The following is a 21784-nucleotide window of genomic DNA, read 5'->3' on the forward strand; positions in this document are numbered from 1 at the left end:
AACCTCCAGGTCCCTGGAGCTGTGTGACTGCGACACTACCTGCTGCGCCATCACCTGCTGCGCCACCGTGCCACCCTAGTGTAATTAATACTAACGTGAAATGAGCAGAACCATTAATTCTAGGTTATAATAATCCCATCCAAACATGACTGGTGGGGCATATTCTGTCATAGCCAGGGCTAAAAAGTATTATGCAGGTTTTCTCAATAACAGAGGAGTTGGAGGAGGCATCTAGAGATGAAATATATGACGTGCCACGTTTCAATTTTAAAAAGCACCTCAGTCGAGAGACATTTCTAGAAGATTTAGGCAGGTTTTGTACATGGTAGCAACTGCAGATTTCTTATGAATGTGTGTGCTATGCATTAAGTTACCATTTAACAGTTTATAATATCAGTTAAAATAATTATGCGAAGGATTAGTAAAGTTTTTGCCAACTTCTCAGACACTATCTATTATGAAGGACTAGAAGATAATGTTGACAGGGGCTGGATATTTTTTGGTGGTGGGCTGTTCTCAGAATAGTAGTGACAGTCTAAACTCCAGTAGCATTGCTGTGTCTGATCCACCCTGTGTGAAGCAATGCATCAATCGTGTAGCCACTCCCATCTCAGTTATTTACACCAAGACTTCTCATCCAGTGCAAATCTACCATACACTTGGTAAAATGGCATTATCCCAGCTACCCCCCAGTAAAACTAATCCCATTTAAATAGGGCCTAAGAATTTCTAGCTAGGCTAATAAGCTTGGGTGACCATTTTTTGGTTTTCAAAGAAGAGGACACTTGAGGCTGGAGCCAAGGAATATGTGGGAGGGTGGGGGTATAAATGTTCACAAATGAATCCATAAACAGATACTGCCTTTGTGACAACATTCCTTTCCATTAAACATTTGGCCTTAAAAAAATAATAAAAATTGCTCAGATACATCAGGTTCAGCTTCATACCTCTGGGTTGGGTCTTTCCACAGGACTTCATCTCCATTGCAGGCATTGCTCTACCTTACTGGTGGGGAAGAATCTTTTGGGGTGCAGAATCCAGCCTCAAAAAGAGTCCACATACAGTCTGAACACTGTGAAACTCTCATTGTCCTAAACAACGACAGAGAGATGTTCTGCCTCGTCAAGAACCCTCCTCCACCCCTACAAACACTAGTCCATTTAAAGTTTTAAACCATAGTCCATCCAGAATAGTGAGACCCCCTTTAGTGAGATTGGCAGGAAGCCATTTCAGTGCATGCAGAGCAATTAGTTTGTTTGTTTTTCATTATAAAAAAGCATTTTAGACAGCAGAAAGAGTATGTTATTAATCACTGTGGTAAATTCACAAAAGCATAATTCCTGAACTCGAACAGATACAGTATTAACTTTACAGTATTGTATCATCACAGCACAAGGTGGGAGATTGGGATCCACATGAAGGTATTTATTAGAACAGAGGCACCAGTAAAACATCACAGATACAAAAGCCAAGTGTCCCATAACAGAGATAACAGAGAGCCACATTAAAAGGTCCAAACACAGAGGTCAACAGAGAAATGCTTGGAACTGCAGCAGAATTAACCTAACAGTATAACACAGATTTAATGTGGTGCACGTTCATCCCCATTAGTTGTCATGGGAACAGCTCGGTGCTCAGTGGACGAGGACCTGTGGTTTTCAGGGTAGAGCTCATAGCAGATATAATTGTTTGTATCAATCACACAGTGATACGTAGATCAAATAAAACATAATCTTGTATTTAGTGACAGTGTGACACTGATTAAAGAGAAGATAGTGGTTTGGGCCTTAATAATAATAATAATAATAAAGTAACATAAATCAGGATAAATAAAAGAAAGTCTTGCTAAGAGGAGATTACATAATAACATGTATAAAGCAGACAGAGGACACCTATGTTATAATAAATGTGCACATAGAAAGGAGCAGTTTATGATTTGTAACAGTTTAAAAAATGTTCCAAAAATACATATGAGGCAGATATAAACAATCAATAGAAATATTTCTTGTTACAAAATCAGAAAGAACTCAGTCTTGCACAGTTCTCTCTCAGTCTCCACTGCCTTTCTCTTGTGTCTCTATAGTTGTTTGCAGACTTCTCCAGTAAGAGCGAATAGATGAAAAAGTTGAACTGATTTCTATTAAAGTAGAAGAAAATCACAGATACAAGAATAATGACATTTATTCAAAAATTTCTCTTCTCTTCATTCGTTCATTCATTCCTTGTCTGTAAACTTTATCCAGTTCAGTGCGGCGGTAGGTCCAGAGCCGAATCACTGGGCGCAAGGTGGAAACACAGCCTGGACAGGGCTTTCTTAATTCAAGCCATATTAATACTCAAAACACTTTGATTACTACATATTTAAAAATGTAACTTACCAGTTTCCAGTGCACAGACCATCAGCTGTTGTTTTAGCAAATCTACTGAGTCTTTTTGTGTAACTGTACACACATAAAAAATATATACTAACAAATACTGAAACAGCTCAAGATGGAATGACCATAAAGTGTGTACTGATTTTATACCACTTCATAAATAGGAGCTTATGAATACAGCACTGCATCTGCTGCATCCAGTGAGGCATACCATGACTGCATTACATTACTACTGAGCTCTGGGGTTGGGACAGGGTGTGTGTGCCTTTGGCCATATAATATTAAAAAAAAAAAATAAATAAAAAAAAAACTTAATGGAACCGACAGGAAAACTGAGCGTATCTCATGTTTAGTTGGTAATTGTTGGTGGGAAAACTGAGAAACTGAGTTTTGCACTTTCACAAACTGATTCATATTGTGTTTGTATGTGTGTTTGTATATTTGCTGTGTGTAGTTTTACACTAGGATTTCTGTAAAAAACTAACAATATGGAGAATGGATTCCCACACTGGATTTTTCATACTTTAATGGAGGATGTTAGGATTAGTTTATGAAATCAGATTTCCACCAAAATAACAAAGCCAAACATGAGAAACAGCTCATTTTCCTGATTTTCAAAAATGGTTTTGAAAACAAAAATCGAATTATCGTTTGTAAATGGACCTCTCAGAGAGTACTGAATGGGAATTATTAATAAGTAATATTATTAAAGGAATTGTTATTTAATGTTATTAATGGCTGCTGATCCTCTCTATTCCGTTCTCTGAACCTATTAAGGACCCATGCAATTCCTGCCCCTACAAAAGGGAATAAAATCAGTGCCACAGGTGCTGCAATAGCTACTAAAGCCACTTCTGTTGCTATAGCTACTGTTACCCCCACCCCTGCTACCGCACCTCCAATAGCTACTCCTGCTCCAGCTCCTTTGAAAATATGACAAGCATTCTGATGTCTAAACATTCTTGTCATCGTTTCCCTTCCACTCGACTGCTGCCCCATCTTTCTTCTCTCATCAGCTCGTATATAATTCTCCCACGCCCTCCTCTTTTTCTCTTCCTCCTCTCTCCTTCTTTGCTCCTCTTCTCTAAGCCTCTGCTGAGCGTTCTGATACATCTCATTGGTGTAGTAAGAGCTGGAGAGAGCTTCGATCTTATTCAGGAGCTCCGAGACCTGAGAACGGTTCTGCAGATCTTTATTATTAAAACAATGACATCTTCCCTCACAACTCTGCACCAGGTTTCTCAGAGGTTGGCTTTGATCCACATACTGCTCTAATGTTGTGTCCAGCTCATCTGCATGAGTGAACAGAACGATGGTGTGCCTGGAAGCATCTTCTCCAAAGTTCTCCTGAATCCACCTCACAGCGTTCCTCTCGTCCTCAGTGTATCGGACGTCCAGTCTGATCACCAGCAGAAACGCGTGAGGACCAGGAACGGAGAGTTCCACACATCTCTCGATCTCAGCTTTCAGTTCTTCTGCAGTCATCTCCGTGTCACAGAGTCCTGGAGTGTCCACCACGGAGACGTTTCGTCCCTCCACATTCCTCGCATGCTCTTCACATGCCCTGGTGACTGACGTGGGGGAACGGACTGCTGTGAACACCTCTCGGCCCAGGAGGGTGTTCCCTGTGGCACTCTTTCCTGATCCGCTCCTCCCCACCAGAACAATCCTTAAAATATTGGCTGTGGGTTAAATCAGAATTTGGAATTAGTGCAGATATTCCTGCCATATTGAAGGGGTTTCACAGAAGGTGAAAGGTGGTTGGGTGGGTCACACAGAAGAACATGCTTTAAACACACTGATGTACTCTTTTTACCTCCAGTTTAACTTACTACAAAAATTCTCACATTAAAATAAAAAATTCTATGAATTAATAAACGCGTATTAATGAGTTACTGTTGCAGTAATAGGGAATGTTATATTGTATTCCACTACATTATTTGGTCTTGGTTCTTCAAAATTTGAACATGTTGTATAAGTCTGAAGAAACTAAGATGAAGTTGAAACTTGAGACTTATGTTCTATGCAGTGTGAGAATCCACTTTAGGAAAAGTTCATGTAAAAATACAATCCAGAAATACACACTCTCTTCAAATATGATCACAACCATTTTAAAATCCTTCAGGGAGGTGTTGCTATGAAACATTACAATATACCACTACACTGACTAGAATTCTTAGGAGATTTTAACCTGGAGAACCACTCACCAGGAGAGACAGAAGACATGTGGTTGGTCTCATTCCCAGTTACTAACAAAAGAAAAAAAAATCTATTCGTTAAAACACCATTTCTGCAAAGCACTGAGTGAAAAGTCAACACAGAAAAGACTCTCTCTCACCTGTGGCACTCATTTTGGTGTTTGCTACTTCTTACTGACAGGGGCACTGCAATTCAAGATTGCTGAGAGTGAATGAGGAGATTTTGGAGAGGAGGGACATATCATAGATAAGTACAAACAAGATAGATAAGAAAAAATATAGCTTTAATGACATCACAAGTAGATATTATAAGAAACAATGTTTGAAAGTGTGTGTGTGTGTGTGTGGTGGGATGTTGTGTTGTACTGATTTGTTGTTGGGTCTTGCCCCTGACTCTGTTGTAACATTGTATTATCGACCAAACTGATCCAGAAAGAGCAATACATAGTGGGACACAATTAAATGGTCATTGTTATTTATAGGACCATAGACGAACCTTCTCACTCTGGACATCAGCTTTTTCAACCAAAATGAAGTTCCTCCATTTGCAAAGCTCAGACCTCTGTCTCTTCCTCTATAAGCTTAATTAGACTGAAAAAACACATGGCAGTTAATCTGAGACCACTCCTTCATACAATCCTTGATACAGACTCTCTCCAGACCCTGTCACTTCAATACATCTTCAGATTACAGAGAGGAACACTTTGACTGTTGTGTGCATATGTGCACAACAGTAGTCCAGAGTATTCAGACTTTTCACAGTTCTTGTTGGAATTGTAGAGCGGGTTCCATACGCTGACTTCTGACACTAGGTTGCTCATAAGTGTAGTTGGTACCACATTACCTTGGGCCAAATGTCAGTGGGGTCATGTCTACTGATCCAAAGCTGTTTGATTTGGCGTTAAACTGTCAACTGATCACCATGTGGTGAGGAGTTGGATAAGATGATGGAGAAAACTGCTACAAAGATCTGGCAACCCAAACATAGAGTGAAGATTTCCTAGGAAAGACTGGCAAAAGATTCTATCCAGAAGGATTTCAAACCTGACCACTGAGGGAACTTCCCATAGATGAGGGACTTGAAGCGTGAATGGAAAATGTTCAAGCATAGCCTGGGACAGGAGGGCTTTCGATGTGTGCTTTGGGAGATGTCATCTCTGCTTTTGTGTACAGAGGCCTACAGAGTGCCCTGAGCAGTTTGCAGCCGAATGTGGTAGATGTGTGTATCAGCACCTCCATTATTTCTTTTAACTTGTGTGAAGCTTTTCATTGCTGTATCAGTTTGTGAATGCAATACAGTGTCACAAGTGACATAAGTACACAGACAATGCTGGGGGCCACCAGCCACCAGATGCCCATCTGAAGGCAGGAGGAGCACCGGAGTTGCTGCTGGGGCTAAATGCATTCTCCCATCGCCATGTGTCCCTTCATTTCACTGACCCCCACACAAGATATATTTCTAATAGCAACCAATTGGGATATAATAGCAACTGCCTAGATAACACATAGCAACCACCTGAAAAACCATAATGCCTTAACAAACACCTGGGATACCCTAACAACTGCCTAGCTACACCTTAGCAACCACCTGGGATACCATAGCAACTGCCTAGTTACACCTTAGCAACCACCTGGGATACCATAGCAACAGCCTAGATACACCTTAGCAAAAACATGGTATACCATAGCAACTGCCTAGCTACACCTTAGCAACCACTTGAGACATCATAGCAACTGCCTAGCAACACATTAGCAACCCCCTGGGATACCATAGCAACAGACTAGCAAACATTTTAAAAACTAGCAATCAGTTTATTTTGTTTCTTAGTTTTAGTTTTTTTACAAAAAAAAATGTGTATTTCTTTCAGGAAATGCATATGTATGTTAATATAAGTTTTAAAAAAAGCACAGATTTCACCACCACATCAGCATCACTGCAGCAGTGAAAATGATCCACAACACAGAGCATAACTGTTCTATGCAGCGAGAGAGAGAGAGAGAGAGAGGGAGAGAGAGGGAGGGAGATCTGTATTAACCTCTCAGAATAAATGTTATAAATGATATGTCTGGTATTTTTAATATAAACTGTTCAAAGACATCTTTGAAAACAGTACTACAGTACTCCTGTACTCCTGTAGGACACTGTATATGTAAATGATGAATCATTTTTGTCAGTAAAATCTGATATAAACATCAAATGCATAATGAAGGATGTTGCACAACCCATCATTTAGAAAAAGAAATAATAAAAACTGTTTGATTAAATACTCACAGTGAAGTGCAGAGATGAAAGTGCTGTGTGTAAAATGTTGCATCTCTTCAGTGCAGAACTGTGTTCTGAGCTCAGAGTCTGTATCCTCCTCCTGTGACTCATCGTTCTGAAAAGGAAAGATCCTCACAGACCTGCCTTTTCCTGGAAACACATGCTGTTCCTGTAAATACTGCTGACTCACTTTTACACTCCATCGTTCAGAGCAGAGAAGTTGGGGAGAAAAGGTTGTGTGTGTATGTGTGTGTATGTGTTACTTGCTGAGAATCAATAATCAATTTACACAAGTGGAAATCGGTGTTAATTACATGATGCAATGTGGCTGCTCAAGTGTGGAATAACCATGAACAAACATTTCTTTTGACAGAAAAGGCCCCATGTGTAAGAAATTTTGAATAAACAAATATCCAATATTCCAAATTGTAATATTTGGAATCATGTTCAGCCTGTTGTGGGTGTTACTGTGTGTTGTAAGACATAGAGAGCTGTTTGTGAGCTGGTAAGGTCAATTAATCTGCTCGAGAGACAAATAAACTGCAGGAACAATCACCATCGTTTCTGACCTTTCTGAAATCAACTCATATATCCAACAGCTTGCTGCTGGTTTGGGCAATTGATTGAACACATCAACACATTTCCCTTCACACTGAATATCAAACAACAGCACATGAAGCTAAATGAAGCTGGTCTGATCATGAAGTTTAGTCAGTGATTACTAAATCAGGCTTAAACCAGGGTTAAACACAGTGTCAATTTTAAGATGCTGTCCACTCAGGATTCCCACAAATGACAGTAAATTATTGTACAACACAGAAAGCACAGAAAGTTTAGTCTTTAGCACCATTGGATCCCATTTGAACATGATTCATTTTATAGTTTCTAAAATAAAAAACACATTAAAGTCTCTCATGTTTATCTTCCAGGCTGGTTTCAAGGTGAATGTGTATATAAACTCATCAGACAAAAAGCTATTCACCTGTCTAACAGCATGTAATGTTTCTGCTAGCACGAATAAGAGCTGCAAAATAATTTGGCATGAACTGGACTAACGCAAAATCAGTGTCAAGCTGTGTTTGCACCAAAGAATTGTACCATTCAGCCAGATATTGTGAAGGGCTTCCCTGGTTCTTTTATTCATTGTTCCATGTAGTCCCACCGATTTCATTTCACCAATATTTATTTTGTCATCTCAACTGAAGGACCCATTTCCACGTAATTTAAATCTCCCCAGAACAACACTGAGCCTCCTCCAGCTTGAAACACACTCTGTACTCAGTCTGCATTGAAGGCTTCTTGAGGTCTATAATGATCATAAAGCCTAGGGTATACATACAGTCATCATTTTTGTTTTTTGCTTGCAAAAAAACAAGTATTTCTTTCAGAAAATTTATATCTTATTTAATGTGAATTTCAAAAACACACTAACTCCACCTCCACATCACTGCCGCACTGAATTTGACCCACAACCCAAACTATACGAGGTCTATGCATAGAGAAAGAGAGAGCATGAGAGAGAATGATATGCAATTTATTAATGATCGACACTGAGTATGCTTTAACGGTGCCAGTGGGGTTTGGTACAGTTATAGTCACCAGGGAGGCCAGTGTGGATTTAGGGTTGTTGATGGTAAGAGGTAAGGTAGGACTGTAAAGCTGGCTTGCAGGGGGCAGGTCTGGGATGCCAGACTTCACTGTTGAGCCTTCTGGAGGTGTCATGAGCTTAATTCAGTGAAAAACAGACAAGGGGAAGTGCCTACCTGATGACCCCTGTGAAGAGTTTGTGATACAGTGGGTGGTCTGGGTACTCATGTGATGGGCTTAATGAGTATCCATAGTTGTTAAGGATATTATTCTATTTAAGTGTTGCTAGATGTAGGTAGTTGCAACATTAGGGTTCAGGTGTAGTATTTATAATTGTGGCTCCAGGTAGGAATAGTGGGGTGGGCCCTATGTAAAGATCTAAAGGATTTACATCTTATCCTATGTATGATTATAATTAGGAATGCTTATTAAGAAAATTACATTCACATTTTTTTCAGTTAAACCTGATTTAAACATCAAATGCACAATTAAAGATGTTGTAATAATCCATGAATTTGAAACAGAAATAATACAGAAATGTTTGATAAAGTACACACTGTGCAGAGCTGTGTCCTCAGCTCAGAGTCTGGATCCTCCTCCTGTGACTCAGCATTCTGAAACTGAAACTAACAAGACCTTTTCCTGGAAATCCACACTGTTCTTGTAAATACTGCTGACTCATTTTCAAATATCAAAAACATGGAACACAATTCACCCTGCACGTTTGAACCACATGTAGATGGCAGTTTAGACAGTTGTGGGACTGGGATCGGATGGTTGCTGATTTGATCCCCTGGACTTGCAGGAGAAATGAGAGGCAGTGTCCTCCCTCAACATCCATGGCTGAAGTGACTCTAAACAGATGTTTTTGTCGCTAGCTCTCCATTTAGTGTAGTGTAGCTCTGTGGGACTGAAGTCCTCTCCCTGATTCCATTAGAAATGTTGAGTGAGCAGATTTCAGACAAACTCTTAGCCACATAGTATAGCACTCTGCATCTTTTTCAACCTGTTTTGTGTGTTGTTGTTGGGTTTATGACACAGAGAGCTGTTTGTGAGCTGGCAAGGTCAGTGAAACATATTGATATACGTTAAAACTGAAAGAACAAAAACCACAGTCTCTGACCATTTGGAAATTACGCTTACATCCCATAATTTACTGGTTTGAGGAGTTGATTGGACATCACTTCCCCCTCACACATGTCAAACAGTGACCCACAGAGCTGATTGTACCTGATCTGATCCTATGGTTTAGTTAGAGACTACTAAATTGGGCTTAACCCTTTAAAGCCTAACACATAATATAATGATACAATAAAACTGATTGAAAAACATCACATATTATGTGGCCCTTTAACTAAAAATTTCAATGTAGTTCATTTTTAAATTTTGGATCATATACATTTTCAATGCATCATATTTAGGCATTTACCAAAATATTTTTTCTTGAATTGGTCTTTCATTTAGTTCAATGCATTAAAACTGTTCTTCAGATTATTTACAATTTTTCTTAATTCTGACTGATTTCAATGAATATCAAATTATTGTTCTTCAGAACTTATCAGGAAAACATAACACTGAGCCAATGGGAAACACTGCTCCAGAGGTCCCTGACCCATGACCCATGTTCTTCTGTCTGACCTTTTTACATTTCATATACCTGTGGTCATAAAAACACCAAAACCACAAAGGCTCTTCTTTGTTGATCTGCAGATTCATGTTTCCATATTTAGAGGAACGACAGTTGTTTCTGTTACTGTATGAACCTTGGCTCGAAGTATGAGGTCATTCACCAGACCTCCCACTACTCCTCTGTATCATCATCTTCTTCATCTGAATCTGTCACAAAATCTATGTCGACAACTGAGCCAACACTTTTCATACACAAAGGCTTTTGGAAAACATTTTGAAAATGTTTCTGAATATTAATTATAATTAATGAGCATTTGACAGGTAGAATACACTACATCTAAGAAACAAAAATGCTCAGTTTTACTACAAGTAACATCATTCAGATCACACCTGGAAGTGTTTCAGTTTAGCAAAAGAGTCTTGAGATTTTCTCCTGATGATATCAACAATTTTGTAATGGTGTGGTAAATGCATAGAAGTGCTTCCACTTCATTCACAGTTCAGTAGAGGACTCAGAACACTTGCCCCAAAAGGATGGAAGTTTGTTTTGGTATTTCTCTTCATTAGAAGATGAAAGAGCCACCTCCAAAAATTATGCATCATATTTAATACGTTTGGCTTTAAAGGGTTCAAATCAGGCTTAAATCATGCAGTGTATATGGTTTAACCTGGATATCCATGAATCATGGTGTGCTGTTTAACAGAGAAAGTACACTTATCTTATTCCTTATAAACACTGGATCATTAAAATAACTGATTACCCACTTGAACAGGTTTAATTTAATGTTTTCTAAATTGTAAAACCTAGACATGTTTGTCTTTAACACATTTACCTTCATTTTATCAAAGTCACACAAAGTTTATCGTTCAGACTGGTTTCATGGTGAACTTGATCAGCATGTGCTTTAATTTGATGTTTCATATCTAATAAGATGATTCATATCTAGGGATATTGCAGGCTGGTCCAGATGTGTGAATGGTCCTAAATGTTCATCAAGCCAAGCAGTCACAACTGCAGCCCTGTGAACATGACAAAGGACATCTGGGTATATAGGGATAGGAACGTTATATTCCTTGGTAACATTAATACAGTGTTGTCCAGCTCAGTGTAGGCACTATGGTTCAGTTTTACTCTCACCTCAGACAAAGACCTATTTCAGTACAAATTAAACAGCCCCAGAACTCGCAGAGCCTCCTCCAGATTGAACCACACCTTGCACACAGTCCTCATTGAAGGCTGCCGGAAGTCTATGATGAACATGACGCCTAGCATCATTTACATATAGGTGGAAACAGGATTAATCTGACCTGAGAACACGGTTCCAGTCATGAACAGTCTCTTCCCCTACTGTAAATGGGCAATTTTGTCACGCCCTCGTCTTGTCATGTCTGTTTTTCCGGCCATGTGCTCGCTCTCAGCACATGGCTCTGTTAGTTGTTACCCTAGTCCCGCCTTTGTTCCGCCTCCTCGTCTGTGTTTCATTTGTCCGCTGTCCTCCTTATCTGTCTCAGGTGTGTCTCGTTTGTGTCAAGTATTTAAGTCCCCTTGTATCACTTCCTCCTGTCAGACATTTCTCCTTTGTACTGTTTCTAGTCTGTCATCTTACCAAGTCTGTCTGTCTCGGTAGTTTCCCCGTCATTGTTTTTCCACGTTGTCGATTCATGTTGCCGTTTCATTTCATTTGTCGTTGTTTCGTTTTGTAGTCTGTTTTGTATGGTTCTGTTTTGTTTAATTAAAAGTTTGTTGTGTTTTAGCGAGTGCATCCACCTCCGTCAGTCCGCCCCATGATCCCTGACAGATTTTGTGAGAAGGGCCTCTTGCCTGATGCCCTGCTCCATATTTTCATTGTCCAATTAAAAATGTGCATCTCCCAAAATTGTAGCTTTATATGAGCAGGATAAAACCTTCTTAACTTTCAATGGAAATCAATGTAAAAAGACTTCATTCAGAGTAATTTTGGAGCATTTCTTTTGTTGCATTCTTCATGTAATTTACACACAACGTGAAGGTTCAAATTGTGTAATAAACAAAAAATCCACAAAAATGGAGATACATATTTTTAATTGGAGAGCAACGATATGGTAAGTTCATGCTGTGCTGTTCCATGCGGATTGTTCTTTCAGAAACTGTGTCTGAAGGACCTGCACTGACGTCTAGAAGCAATTCTTGCCTGAAATTCACACTCAGAAAATATGTAATATCTAAATGATGCTGAATGTTACTTTCTTACAGCCCAACATGAAAAATCAAATTTAAAAATGTCCCTAAATTTACAAAAACAAAAGTAAACATTAAGTAGCACTTAGCTCTACTCTTAACCCTAATCTTAACCCTAACCCTAAACCTAAACCTAAAACTAAGTATAATCCTAAACCTTATCTTTACCATAATCTGAAATGATAACTCCAAATATTAGAAGCATTAGCATTTTCTGTAATTCTCTCTCAGTTTACAGCACTGATTCTTTGATCCTTTCATCAGAAGCATAACAGAGAGTTTTCGTGTATTTAGTTCAACAGCGCCACCAGTGGACAAGAGCTCAGTGAATGCATAACTAGCAATCCTAAAGAAACAAAAGGTACAATTATTACAAATATCTGGAGTGTTAGTTTTAGTAATTAATGCACTTATTTTGGGTCTTCCTCCCCACAGATTTTCAGATGAACATGTCTTTAATCTCATGTGATTCCCAGGTGATTCCAAGCGGTATGTGTGGAGAAAACCAGGCACTGTTCATCACCTGCCCAATACAATCACAACAGTGAAACATGATGGTGGCAGCATCATGCTATGGGGGTGTTTTTTCAGCTGCATGGACAGAACAACTGGTTGCAATTGAAGGAACGATGAATGGGGCCCAGTACAGAGATATCCAGGACGAAAACCTCTTCCAGAGTGCTCTGGACCTCATACTGGGCCGAAGGTTCACCTTCCAACAAGACAATGACCCTAAGCACACAGCCAAAATAACAAAGGTGAAGTAGATTTCTACTGTATAACATCCGCCGGATCCAACCCCTTCTTTCTCAGGAGGCTGCCCAGGTGCTTGTCCAGTCTCTGGTCATTTCAAGACTTGACTATTGCAACTCACTCCTGGCTTGTCTTCCTCTGCGGGCCATCAGACCCCTGGATCAGCTGATCCAGAATGCAGCTGCTTGGCTTGTATTCAATCCAAAGTTCACCCATATCACTCCACTGCTGCGCTTTTTCATTGGCTTCCTGTAGCTGCCCGCAGAGTCAGACTGCACTTCGAACCATTCGAGCTTCAAGTACAGCTCGAATTGATCTGCCATCACTCAAGACACATGGAAGACTAGCGTCTTATGGTCTTCAAATGCAGACTGAAGAACCACCTCTTTGTGACCCACTTAAGTTCGCACTAATCTAAGTGTGCACCATAACAGACTATATTGCAGTTATCTTCTAGGTGTGAGCACTGACTAGATACTGTTTATTGCACTTACTATATTCTTCCTAGGTATAGCACCGAACAGATGTTGTGTACTGCATTACTCTTTTGTTCATTCTAGGTATTAGCACTGGCCCTTGTTTTGACAGTTTCTGAGCTCAAGGGGAGACTGGATTTGAACCGAGCTAGGATAAATATTCTGTTTTAACTCTAAGCACTTCTGTAAGTCATTCTGGATAAGAGCGTCTGCTAATTGATGTAAATGTAATGTAAATGTAACGAGTCTGTAACAAACAACAATTTCTGTGTTGATAACTTTTGAACCACAAGAGATATTGCAAATCTGATTGCGGAAATCAATTTCTGAGATACTTCTGGTCTTCTTATTGGACTTGCTATTCAGATATGTCATTTTCCCTTTTGTTTCTGAAATAAAAGGGTGTCCCGAGACTCACCCTGTTTAATTCTCCCCTCAGAACTAACTTCTTGTATGCATGAAAAATGACTTTGAAAATATACTGCAAAAATGTATACACAGCTCAGCCCCAAATTCCACATTCAGATAAAAGCTGTGACATCCCACCACTTTCACTCACATCTCCGCTTATGGTCTACTCAGAAAAGACTGAGGACATGGTGTGTGCTGGAACTATACTCTCCCACATCACAAATTCCAGTGCCTTGGTATCATCAAAAAAGTGGGGAGCTCCTCTCCCACCAGCTCACTCCTCTCACCCTGAATTTGTCAGGACTCTTCAACCACACAACCACAAGAGCAGAACCATTTCTCTTACTCAAATGTTCTAAGAACAACAAAGTTAGCTGCTGTGGCATACTGAAAGCTAAGCTCCAGCCATGAATGTGTTACCTCTGGTGAATATTCCATGAACAAGTTGGCTCTTGAAGTGGCTGAAATGTTCCCAACTCCTGTTCTGACTGGAATAGAACAGAGAAGCCAACTTAGTCACTCCATACGTCAGCCTAATCTGATAACTCTCCTTCAGCATCAGAATGGTTCCCTATTTTGAAACTAGCTCTTCTCAACATTAAATAAATGTTGATAAATCATGTGTAGTCAGTGATGTTATCACTTAGCATGATTTAGACTTTATATTTTTAACTGAAACCTGGCTAGTAAACAGCAACAGTGCTCCTGTCCTCTTAGAATCTGCTTCCCCAAACTACAGTTTTAAAAGTGTATGTAGAGTGGTTAATAGCCACCCTGTTTAAAATGTATATTTCAATACTAACATGCAGCATTTGGGGACTTCCTCTCTTTTGAGTATCTCAGTACTGTGCTAATAGGTGCACCTCATATTCCTTTTTTTTTCATTCATTATCTGTAAGCGCTTATGCAGTTCAGGGTCGCGGTGGGTCCAGAGCCTACCTGGAATCATTGCGTGCAAGGCAGGAATACACCCTGGAGGGGGTGCCTCATATTCTAATATTTATTATTTATAGACCACGGAAATACTCTATAGAATGCTTTGATGAATTTACTGAGTTGCTAACAGTCATTGCAACTGACTTTGATTACGTCATCTCAGTAGACTTTGATGTCGACATAGATAATGTCTTGGAAAAAACTAACAAGTACCACTGTGTTTTTATTTCATAGCATTGGTGAGTCACAACATGTGAAAGGGCCGACCCACAAACAATGGAATTGGTCATTAGCAAAGGTGTGAATATTGCATCAGTTGCTGTGAAAAAGGCATCTATCTCCAGCAGGCTGGACTACTGCCATGGTACCTTTAATGGACCTACTAATTCCACAGGTAGGCAGCTGCAGCTTATTCAAAGTGCAGCAGGTAAAATGCTCACTAGAACAAAGAGAACTGAGCACATCACTCCTGTTCTCAGGTCACAGCACTGGCTACTGATTAAACACAGGATTGGTTTTAAAGTGCTATTATCTGTTTATAAATAATCAAACTGCCTCAGACCGAAATACATCACTGATCTGCTTGAAGTGTATGAACGCAGTAGCTCCTCAGATCAACCAGGACTGGTCAGCTAGCATTGACCCAGGTCAGAACCACACAGGGGGAGGCAGCTTTCAGTTGCTGTGCTGCCTGTACCTGTCTTTATCTACAATAAAGGCTTTCCTGCCCTCCTGTTCCTTTACTTGGCACTTCACAGCTATTTAATTTAATAATTTAAATTTCTATTTTATGCTATTACTTTCTTTTCCATTCATTTGAATCTCACCCACGTTCTGTTAAAAAAGTGTGTGTGTGTATTGAGGGGGGTGCATCTCACATTTCATTGGAAACTGGAAAAATCACGTCATTTGAGCTCCACCCTGGCAGAGCTGCAGTCTATAAAAATTTCCTGAGTGCCTTGGAAAATACAAGTTGTGCAGAAGATAAGAGAAGAGAAATACCAGAATCATTACTTTATCTTCAGCTCAAGGTGAGATAAAATGTGCATTCATATTTTGATATAAGTGCTATCATCTCTACAGGGCTGACGTGTGCGAGAAAGTGTGATGCTGTATGGCTGTAAACTGATAAATCATTTTGTTTGAGAAGCATTCAGTTATTCTTTTTGTTTATTTTTTTTCTCTTTTTAATGTTGTTTCATTGAACAAATTTACAAATAATATACACAATCAAAGATTGGACCTTTTTGTCTAATTGAGATGGGTCTTTATTTTTGTATTTCATAATTTACTTTTGTAGCGCTCTGTTGTAGTGCTATGTTGAGTGTGTAAATAAAGCCATATAAATAATAAACATATGATATAATGTATGTTTTTACACTAGTAATTCATTTGGCACATAATTTGGCAATAAATTCATTTAAGCAACAAAAAATCTAAGGAGCCAGATGGGAGCCAAAAGAGCCATCTCTTTTTAGTGAGCCAAGCCAAAAGAACCAGCTCACTAAAAAGAGCTGGAATACCCATCATTAATTCAGTTGCTGTAAAGGTCCTTTCTTTAGAGTTTATGAGGAGCTTTTAACTGCATGACACTAGGTCAAATCACTGACATAGTGCACTAACATTTAACTGTGGGTTTAATACCAAGCACAAAATGTCTAGAATTAAGTCATGTACTCATGGTTCAATATAAATATTAAATCTTATCTTATGATATCTTATATTTGAAATGTATGCACTGTGTGGCTGGTTGAAACTGCTAAGTAACCTCCCCAGTACACTAAAAAGGGGACATACAGAAACTTGAGTTCACCTGAGCACACTGAGCTAGATAAAGACTCTTTTGGGCAGAAGTAAGTTTATCTGGGGTAGTTTATTCAGCAGATTAGCGATCTTTGTATTTCACAGTGCAGTAGAGTTTGTTACTGTGATGTAACAACAAGCTACTTGTTGAGAAACTATAATTTACTGGAAGGATTTGCCAATTTATAAACCTTTTGCGCTATTTTTACAGCTTTTTAAAATATATTTTATTTATTACCCGAACAAAAGCAATAGTACACTCAAAGTAGTGTGTTATCATGAAATATCAACACAGCTGAGATGGACTATGGTACTCGCCGTTGGCTCGTTCTTGCACTGCATCACAGTCATCCTGTTATGAGAAACTCACTCTGGTGTCCTTTTGCTTAAATATTATCTGTAATCCCCACTGAGTATTAATCCATGCACTGTACAGCCTCCTCTCACTTTAGTTTACTTCTCCTAAACCTGTTTTATGTGATGTTAGTAGGATTTTGACCCTCACCTTGTAAAATTTTTGATCTTCTTTCCGAATCCAGAGCAGTTTATTAAAACTATAGTTCAAGTGAACTGGATTAGTTTGGAGTTTTGTGTATATTACATGGATGAGGCATGTTTGTCTTGAAACACTTTGAATTGCCACTGTGTATTAAAGGTGCTTTATAAATAAACTTGCTTTTCCTTGCCTTGGGTGGCACGGTGGCACAGCAGGTAGTATTGCAGTCACACAGCTCTAAGGACACAGCTCTAGGTTGTGGGTTCTAGTCCCGTGACTGCCTGTGAGGAGTGTGGTGTGTTTTCCCGGTGTCCGTGTGGGTTTCCTCCGGGTGCTCTGGTCTCCTCCTACGCTCCAAAAACACATGTTGGTAGGTGGATTGGAGACTCAGGAGTGTCAGAATGTGTGAGTGTGTTTGTCTCACCAATGAAATGTAGCCACTAGTGATGTTTGACCAATCAAACAGAGCCAAGCCATCACATGACCACACACAAATTCCCTGCAGAAAAACAAACAGAAGTATAGTACAGTGGGAGAGACAACTGTGTTATGTACAGACTGCCTTCTTCTTTTTATTATTCTTTGTAATCTCTGCCTATTGAGCCCACTGTTTTGTTATTAGATTATTGTGGCTGAATTTAATTTATGTTACTGTGTAAAGGTATAATTTATGATTGTTTTAGTTATTATTGTATGTTGTTTTAGGATATTCTCCAGCTCTGAATATGCTCATTGCTGTTTTATATTTTTGCATACTCAGGTGTATTATTTGATGTCCTGATTATTAAACAAAGGGCTTAGTCTTTTTCACTGTTTACTCTGACTCAAGTAATTAATTAGGTGTCTACAATTTTTGGTTACAATGCCCCCCTCTACTGGTCTCACATCAGTTTTCACATTCTGATTTCACAGAGTTAGTTAGCATGCTTATTTGTGAAACAAACATGCTAACTAAATGTATAATAAATAAGAATTATAAAAATGTAAAGACACCAGAACTTGAAACACAGAGTTGGAGTCAATCAGAGGAACCTTACATCATTTAGCTCTCCAACTGATTGGTTCTGAGGCCCCCGAATACATTTAGCTAACCATGCTGAGAAAACCGGGCTAGACAGAAACTCACACAAAGATCACTAATCACAGTTATGTGAAATATGTGCAATATATGTGTAATATAATCATATTATTCTGTGTTTCCAGCATAAAAATGTGTATTGCACAGCCAAGTGCAAATATGTTTTTTGAAATTCTGACTGCTTAATATTGTCCTGTCTCTTTTATTTTTCCTGTATTTTGTAGATGTCACATTCACATTCTTTTCAGTTCCGGTTCCATGGAAAGCCTGATCATGATTTTCAAGTCAACTGCACCTCATCTGGAACAGTGTTACAGTCACTAGAATTAAGTTATAAGTTCAAGCAAAGCATGGGGTACCATCCCTTTGTCATTGAAAGAGAAAACAGCACCACTGATGGTGTCATTACAGAACATTTTCCCTGTAGCCTAATCAGAGATAAAGAAACACTCACCATATACACCTTTCCAAAAGAAAAGCAAGAGAAAGAAGAAATGTTACAATCCAAAGTGAAGAAGCAGAAATCAGAGGATGCAGAGGATCTCCAAAAGACACAAAGACCTAGTGGAGAGTGGATCACCTTCAGTGTGAATTCTCAAGGAGGCAAAAACACTAAGACTAAACGAGTGGTCAGCAGTGCAATAGTTAGGAATCAGTTCAAAACCCTCTGTGTGTACGCAGACAGCGATGAGACAATTGCATCAGCCATGAGGAGAGATGGACGTTTTGCTGAGAGTGTATCAGAAGATGGATGTGAACTGCATGACACTAATAACAAAACAACAATAGAGATCAATCAGAATGTTAAAAGTCTTCAGGGCCGTAATTATGAAATCTGTCTGCCGCTGGGAGAAAAAGGAAAACCTACTGACAAACAAAAAGCATCTGCTTCAGACTCCCACACTATGCCTTCAACGGCTGATAAAGATACATCAGAAAACACAAACAAGACAGGAATTAATGAAAAGCCAGGAGATATAAATTTTCAAAAGGAAACCATCATTATGCCGGACTTTGGAGACATTTCGAAAACCATGCAGAAGAATTATGCAAAAAGTATTCAACCATTCTCAGAAATGTTAAAAGTAGAGAAACTTGTGGATCTGAGCAAATCTGTCTGTAGGATCAGGGTTGGAGATAGTCAGGGTACAGGCTTTCTGCTCTTTGATAGTTTCATCCTGACTAATGCACATGTAATTGAAGGAAGTTTTGTAAGCCAATCAAGAAAGCTAACAAGTTCAGCTACTGTTAATTTTGACCTGAGAAGTGGAAGAGCATTAGATAAGGAGTTTCCACTGTGCTCAGAAGTTTTTGCTTATTTTAAAGGCAAAGATAACAGAGGAAGATTCATTGACTTTGCACTTCTGAAGCTCCAGGACGATTCTGTGGACATTTCCAAATTACCCAGACTTCTCCAGGAGTACACCTCCAATAAAAAAGAGTGTGGAATATGCATCATTGGTCACCCTGAGACTGATGAGAAAAGAAAGGATGTGTCCTGCATAGTCCCACATCAAACAACTGGCCAAGACACAGGGAATGCTCTTCAATTCAGTGTGAAATGTTCTCTTAGTTACTCACAATCTGAGGTCATAGGGGTCAATTTCTTTATTGCAACATACAACACTTGTTTCTATGAAGGCTCTTCTGGATCTCCTGTCTTTGATGAAGACTGTAAACTCATTGCCATGCACACTGGTGGATTTTTCACTAATGAAAAGCAGTTCCATATCATTGGGTTTGCAATCCCCCTCTATTCTGTCATTTGGAACATTATGGGCCAGATGTATTCCAGAGATTCTCCAAAAGAGATGATTGTGTTCATCAAGGAAGCCACACAAAATCCCCACTTAGAAGAACTTCTAATGGAATGTGTTAAGGAATTGGCAAAACCACAGCCAGTTCCTGACAGAAATGTACAATTGTTGAAGGAAATCTATTCAGAAGCAGAAAAGAGTCACTGGGAAGGTCTGCTGAAGATGATGAATGACATGGTTATTCCAGTGAGTAAACACAGCTTACAGTCTGTCTTTCTGAATAATTTAAAATAATCTTCATCAGTTCTGACTATGAGCTGTAGTGTGAGTCCATGACACAATCTTTGACATTCATTTTTTCAATCTATTTATATTTTATTTAAGGTCTTTGAAGAACCAGAGCCGATGGAGTGCAGTCCAGTTAAAACCTACAACTCGCCACCACTGCATAGATTTCCCTCTTGATCCACTGATCTGGGACTCTACTGAGACCATCACAGCGGTTAAAAGGCTGTATATATTTTTAAGATTTCTTTTTTCTTAAGAACATATTTCTTTCACATAATAATATATTTCTGTGAAGGTCTTGAGCCTGATTAAGAGTGACTGCATTGGGCATCATAAGGAGGGACAGACATGGAAATTATCATAGTTAACTGAACACGCCTGTGTTTATATTTCTGAAAATACTTGTCTCCAGGAAGTAGTTTTGTTACTTTCTGAAAAACCTGAAAATGGATGCATGCTGTTCATCTCTTTCTATTTCTTCTGAATTTAAATTTGAGTGATTTCAGTGTTTTCTTAAGGCGTTGGGTGTGGGATGATATGTAGGTGTTTATGTGAAGAAGATAATGTGGAAAAAAAAGTATTCAGTTGTATTCATCCTAGGGCTGGACGATACACCAAATTTTATATCACAATATATTTTCAAAATTTCGGTCGATACGATATAATTCCGATATCAACAGGAACATAAAACCACAGAAAAACTTTCAAGAGCAAAGGAGAAACATGACATCACTTTTAAATATAAACCTATTGGCTTTGTCAAATGTATTATTTTTAAACTTTAAAATTGAGTGCAATGAACTGACGACAGCACCATGTAATGAAGGTCACTCAGTGACAGATGCTGTAAATAATCTGAATTAAAATATTGAAAATGTGTTTAAAATCATATCATTGTTATTGAAACAGTTTATATTGTGATATATATTGATATTTATTTGTTGACCAGCCCTAATTCATGCTTCTAATTTGGTTTCCTGATTATGATTCTGAAAAAGAATGTTGTTATGAAATTGTACTTTCTTTTTGTTTTAACTTTTTTTAACTTTTGGTGTGTGGTCTGTCACAGATATTATCAGTTACTACAATATTATTAAAAGGTATACTCCCACATACAAAACTTTTGTATTGATTTGTATTTTCCACCTGGAGTTTTGCACCCTCCACTTTGACATTAATGTGACACCTTATCTCTACTCCACTGATGATGCAGGAGCACTTTGTAGTTCTACAATAACAGGTGGTAGTCCTTCTGTTGCTCTGCATACTTTGATAGCCCCATTTGACCCTGTTCGTCAATGCTCAGGGCCACCACAGAGCAGGTATGATTTGGGTGCTGGATCATTCTCAGCGCTGCTGTGACACTGACGTGGTGGTGTGTTAGTGTCTAGGCAAATACCTAGGCATCTGGTTCATTATCATTCTTTTATCACATCATAAAGTTAAAAAACAAAAGTTAATGCTAAACTTGGGTTGTTATACAGAAATAGATCCTCCTTCACCCTAGATGCTAAAC

At 38.9% G+C, this 21784-nt stretch overlaps 2 protein-coding genes across 5 annotated transcripts; one reads left to right on the forward strand and one right to left on the reverse strand.

The window, feature by feature from the left end:
* Positions 1–1428: 1428 nt before the first annotated feature.
* Positions 1429–6941, reverse strand: LOC136686645 (GTPase IMAP family member 7-like). 4 transcript variants are annotated; one of them, XM_066660548.1, is made up of 4 exons: positions 6846–6941; positions 4714–4759; positions 4583–4624; positions 1429–4057 (listed from the first exon to the last, which is right to left on the reverse strand). In XM_066660548.1, the coding sequence occupies exons 2-4, from the start codon at positions 4724–4726 to the stop codon at positions 3066–3068; spliced, it is 1047 nt and encodes a 348-aa protein (XP_066516645.1). In that variant the 5' UTR covers positions 4727–4759; positions 6846–6941; the 3' UTR covers positions 1429–3065. The 4 variants fall into 4 exon arrangements, with proteins under 4 accessions (XP_066516645.1, XP_066516647.1, XP_066516648.1 ...); XM_066660550.1 differs by having other exon boundaries at positions 4714–4775; positions 6846–6896; XM_066660551.1 differs by lacking the exon at positions 6846–6941 and adding an exon at positions 5070–6541.
* An 8890-nt stretch (positions 6942–15831) lies between these two features.
* On the forward strand, positions 15832–21325 carry LOC136687211 (serine protease FAM111A-like). The gene is made up of 3 exons (XM_066661513.1): positions 15832–15877; positions 18448–20226; positions 20365–21325. Exons 2-3 carry the CDS (start codon positions 18448–18450, stop codon positions 20443–20445), a joined length of 1860 nt encoding a protein of 619 aa, XP_066517610.1. The 5' UTR covers positions 15832–15877; the 3' UTR covers positions 20446–21325.
* The last annotated feature ends 459 nt before the right edge of the window (positions 21326–21784 follow it).

The sequence above is a fragment of the Hoplias malabaricus genome, chromosome 2 (assembly GCF_029633855.1).
Source record: "Hoplias malabaricus isolate fHopMal1 chromosome 2, fHopMal1.hap1, whole genome shotgun sequence".
Lineage (NCBI taxonomy): Eukaryota > Metazoa > Chordata > Actinopteri > Characiformes > Erythrinidae > Hoplias > Hoplias malabaricus.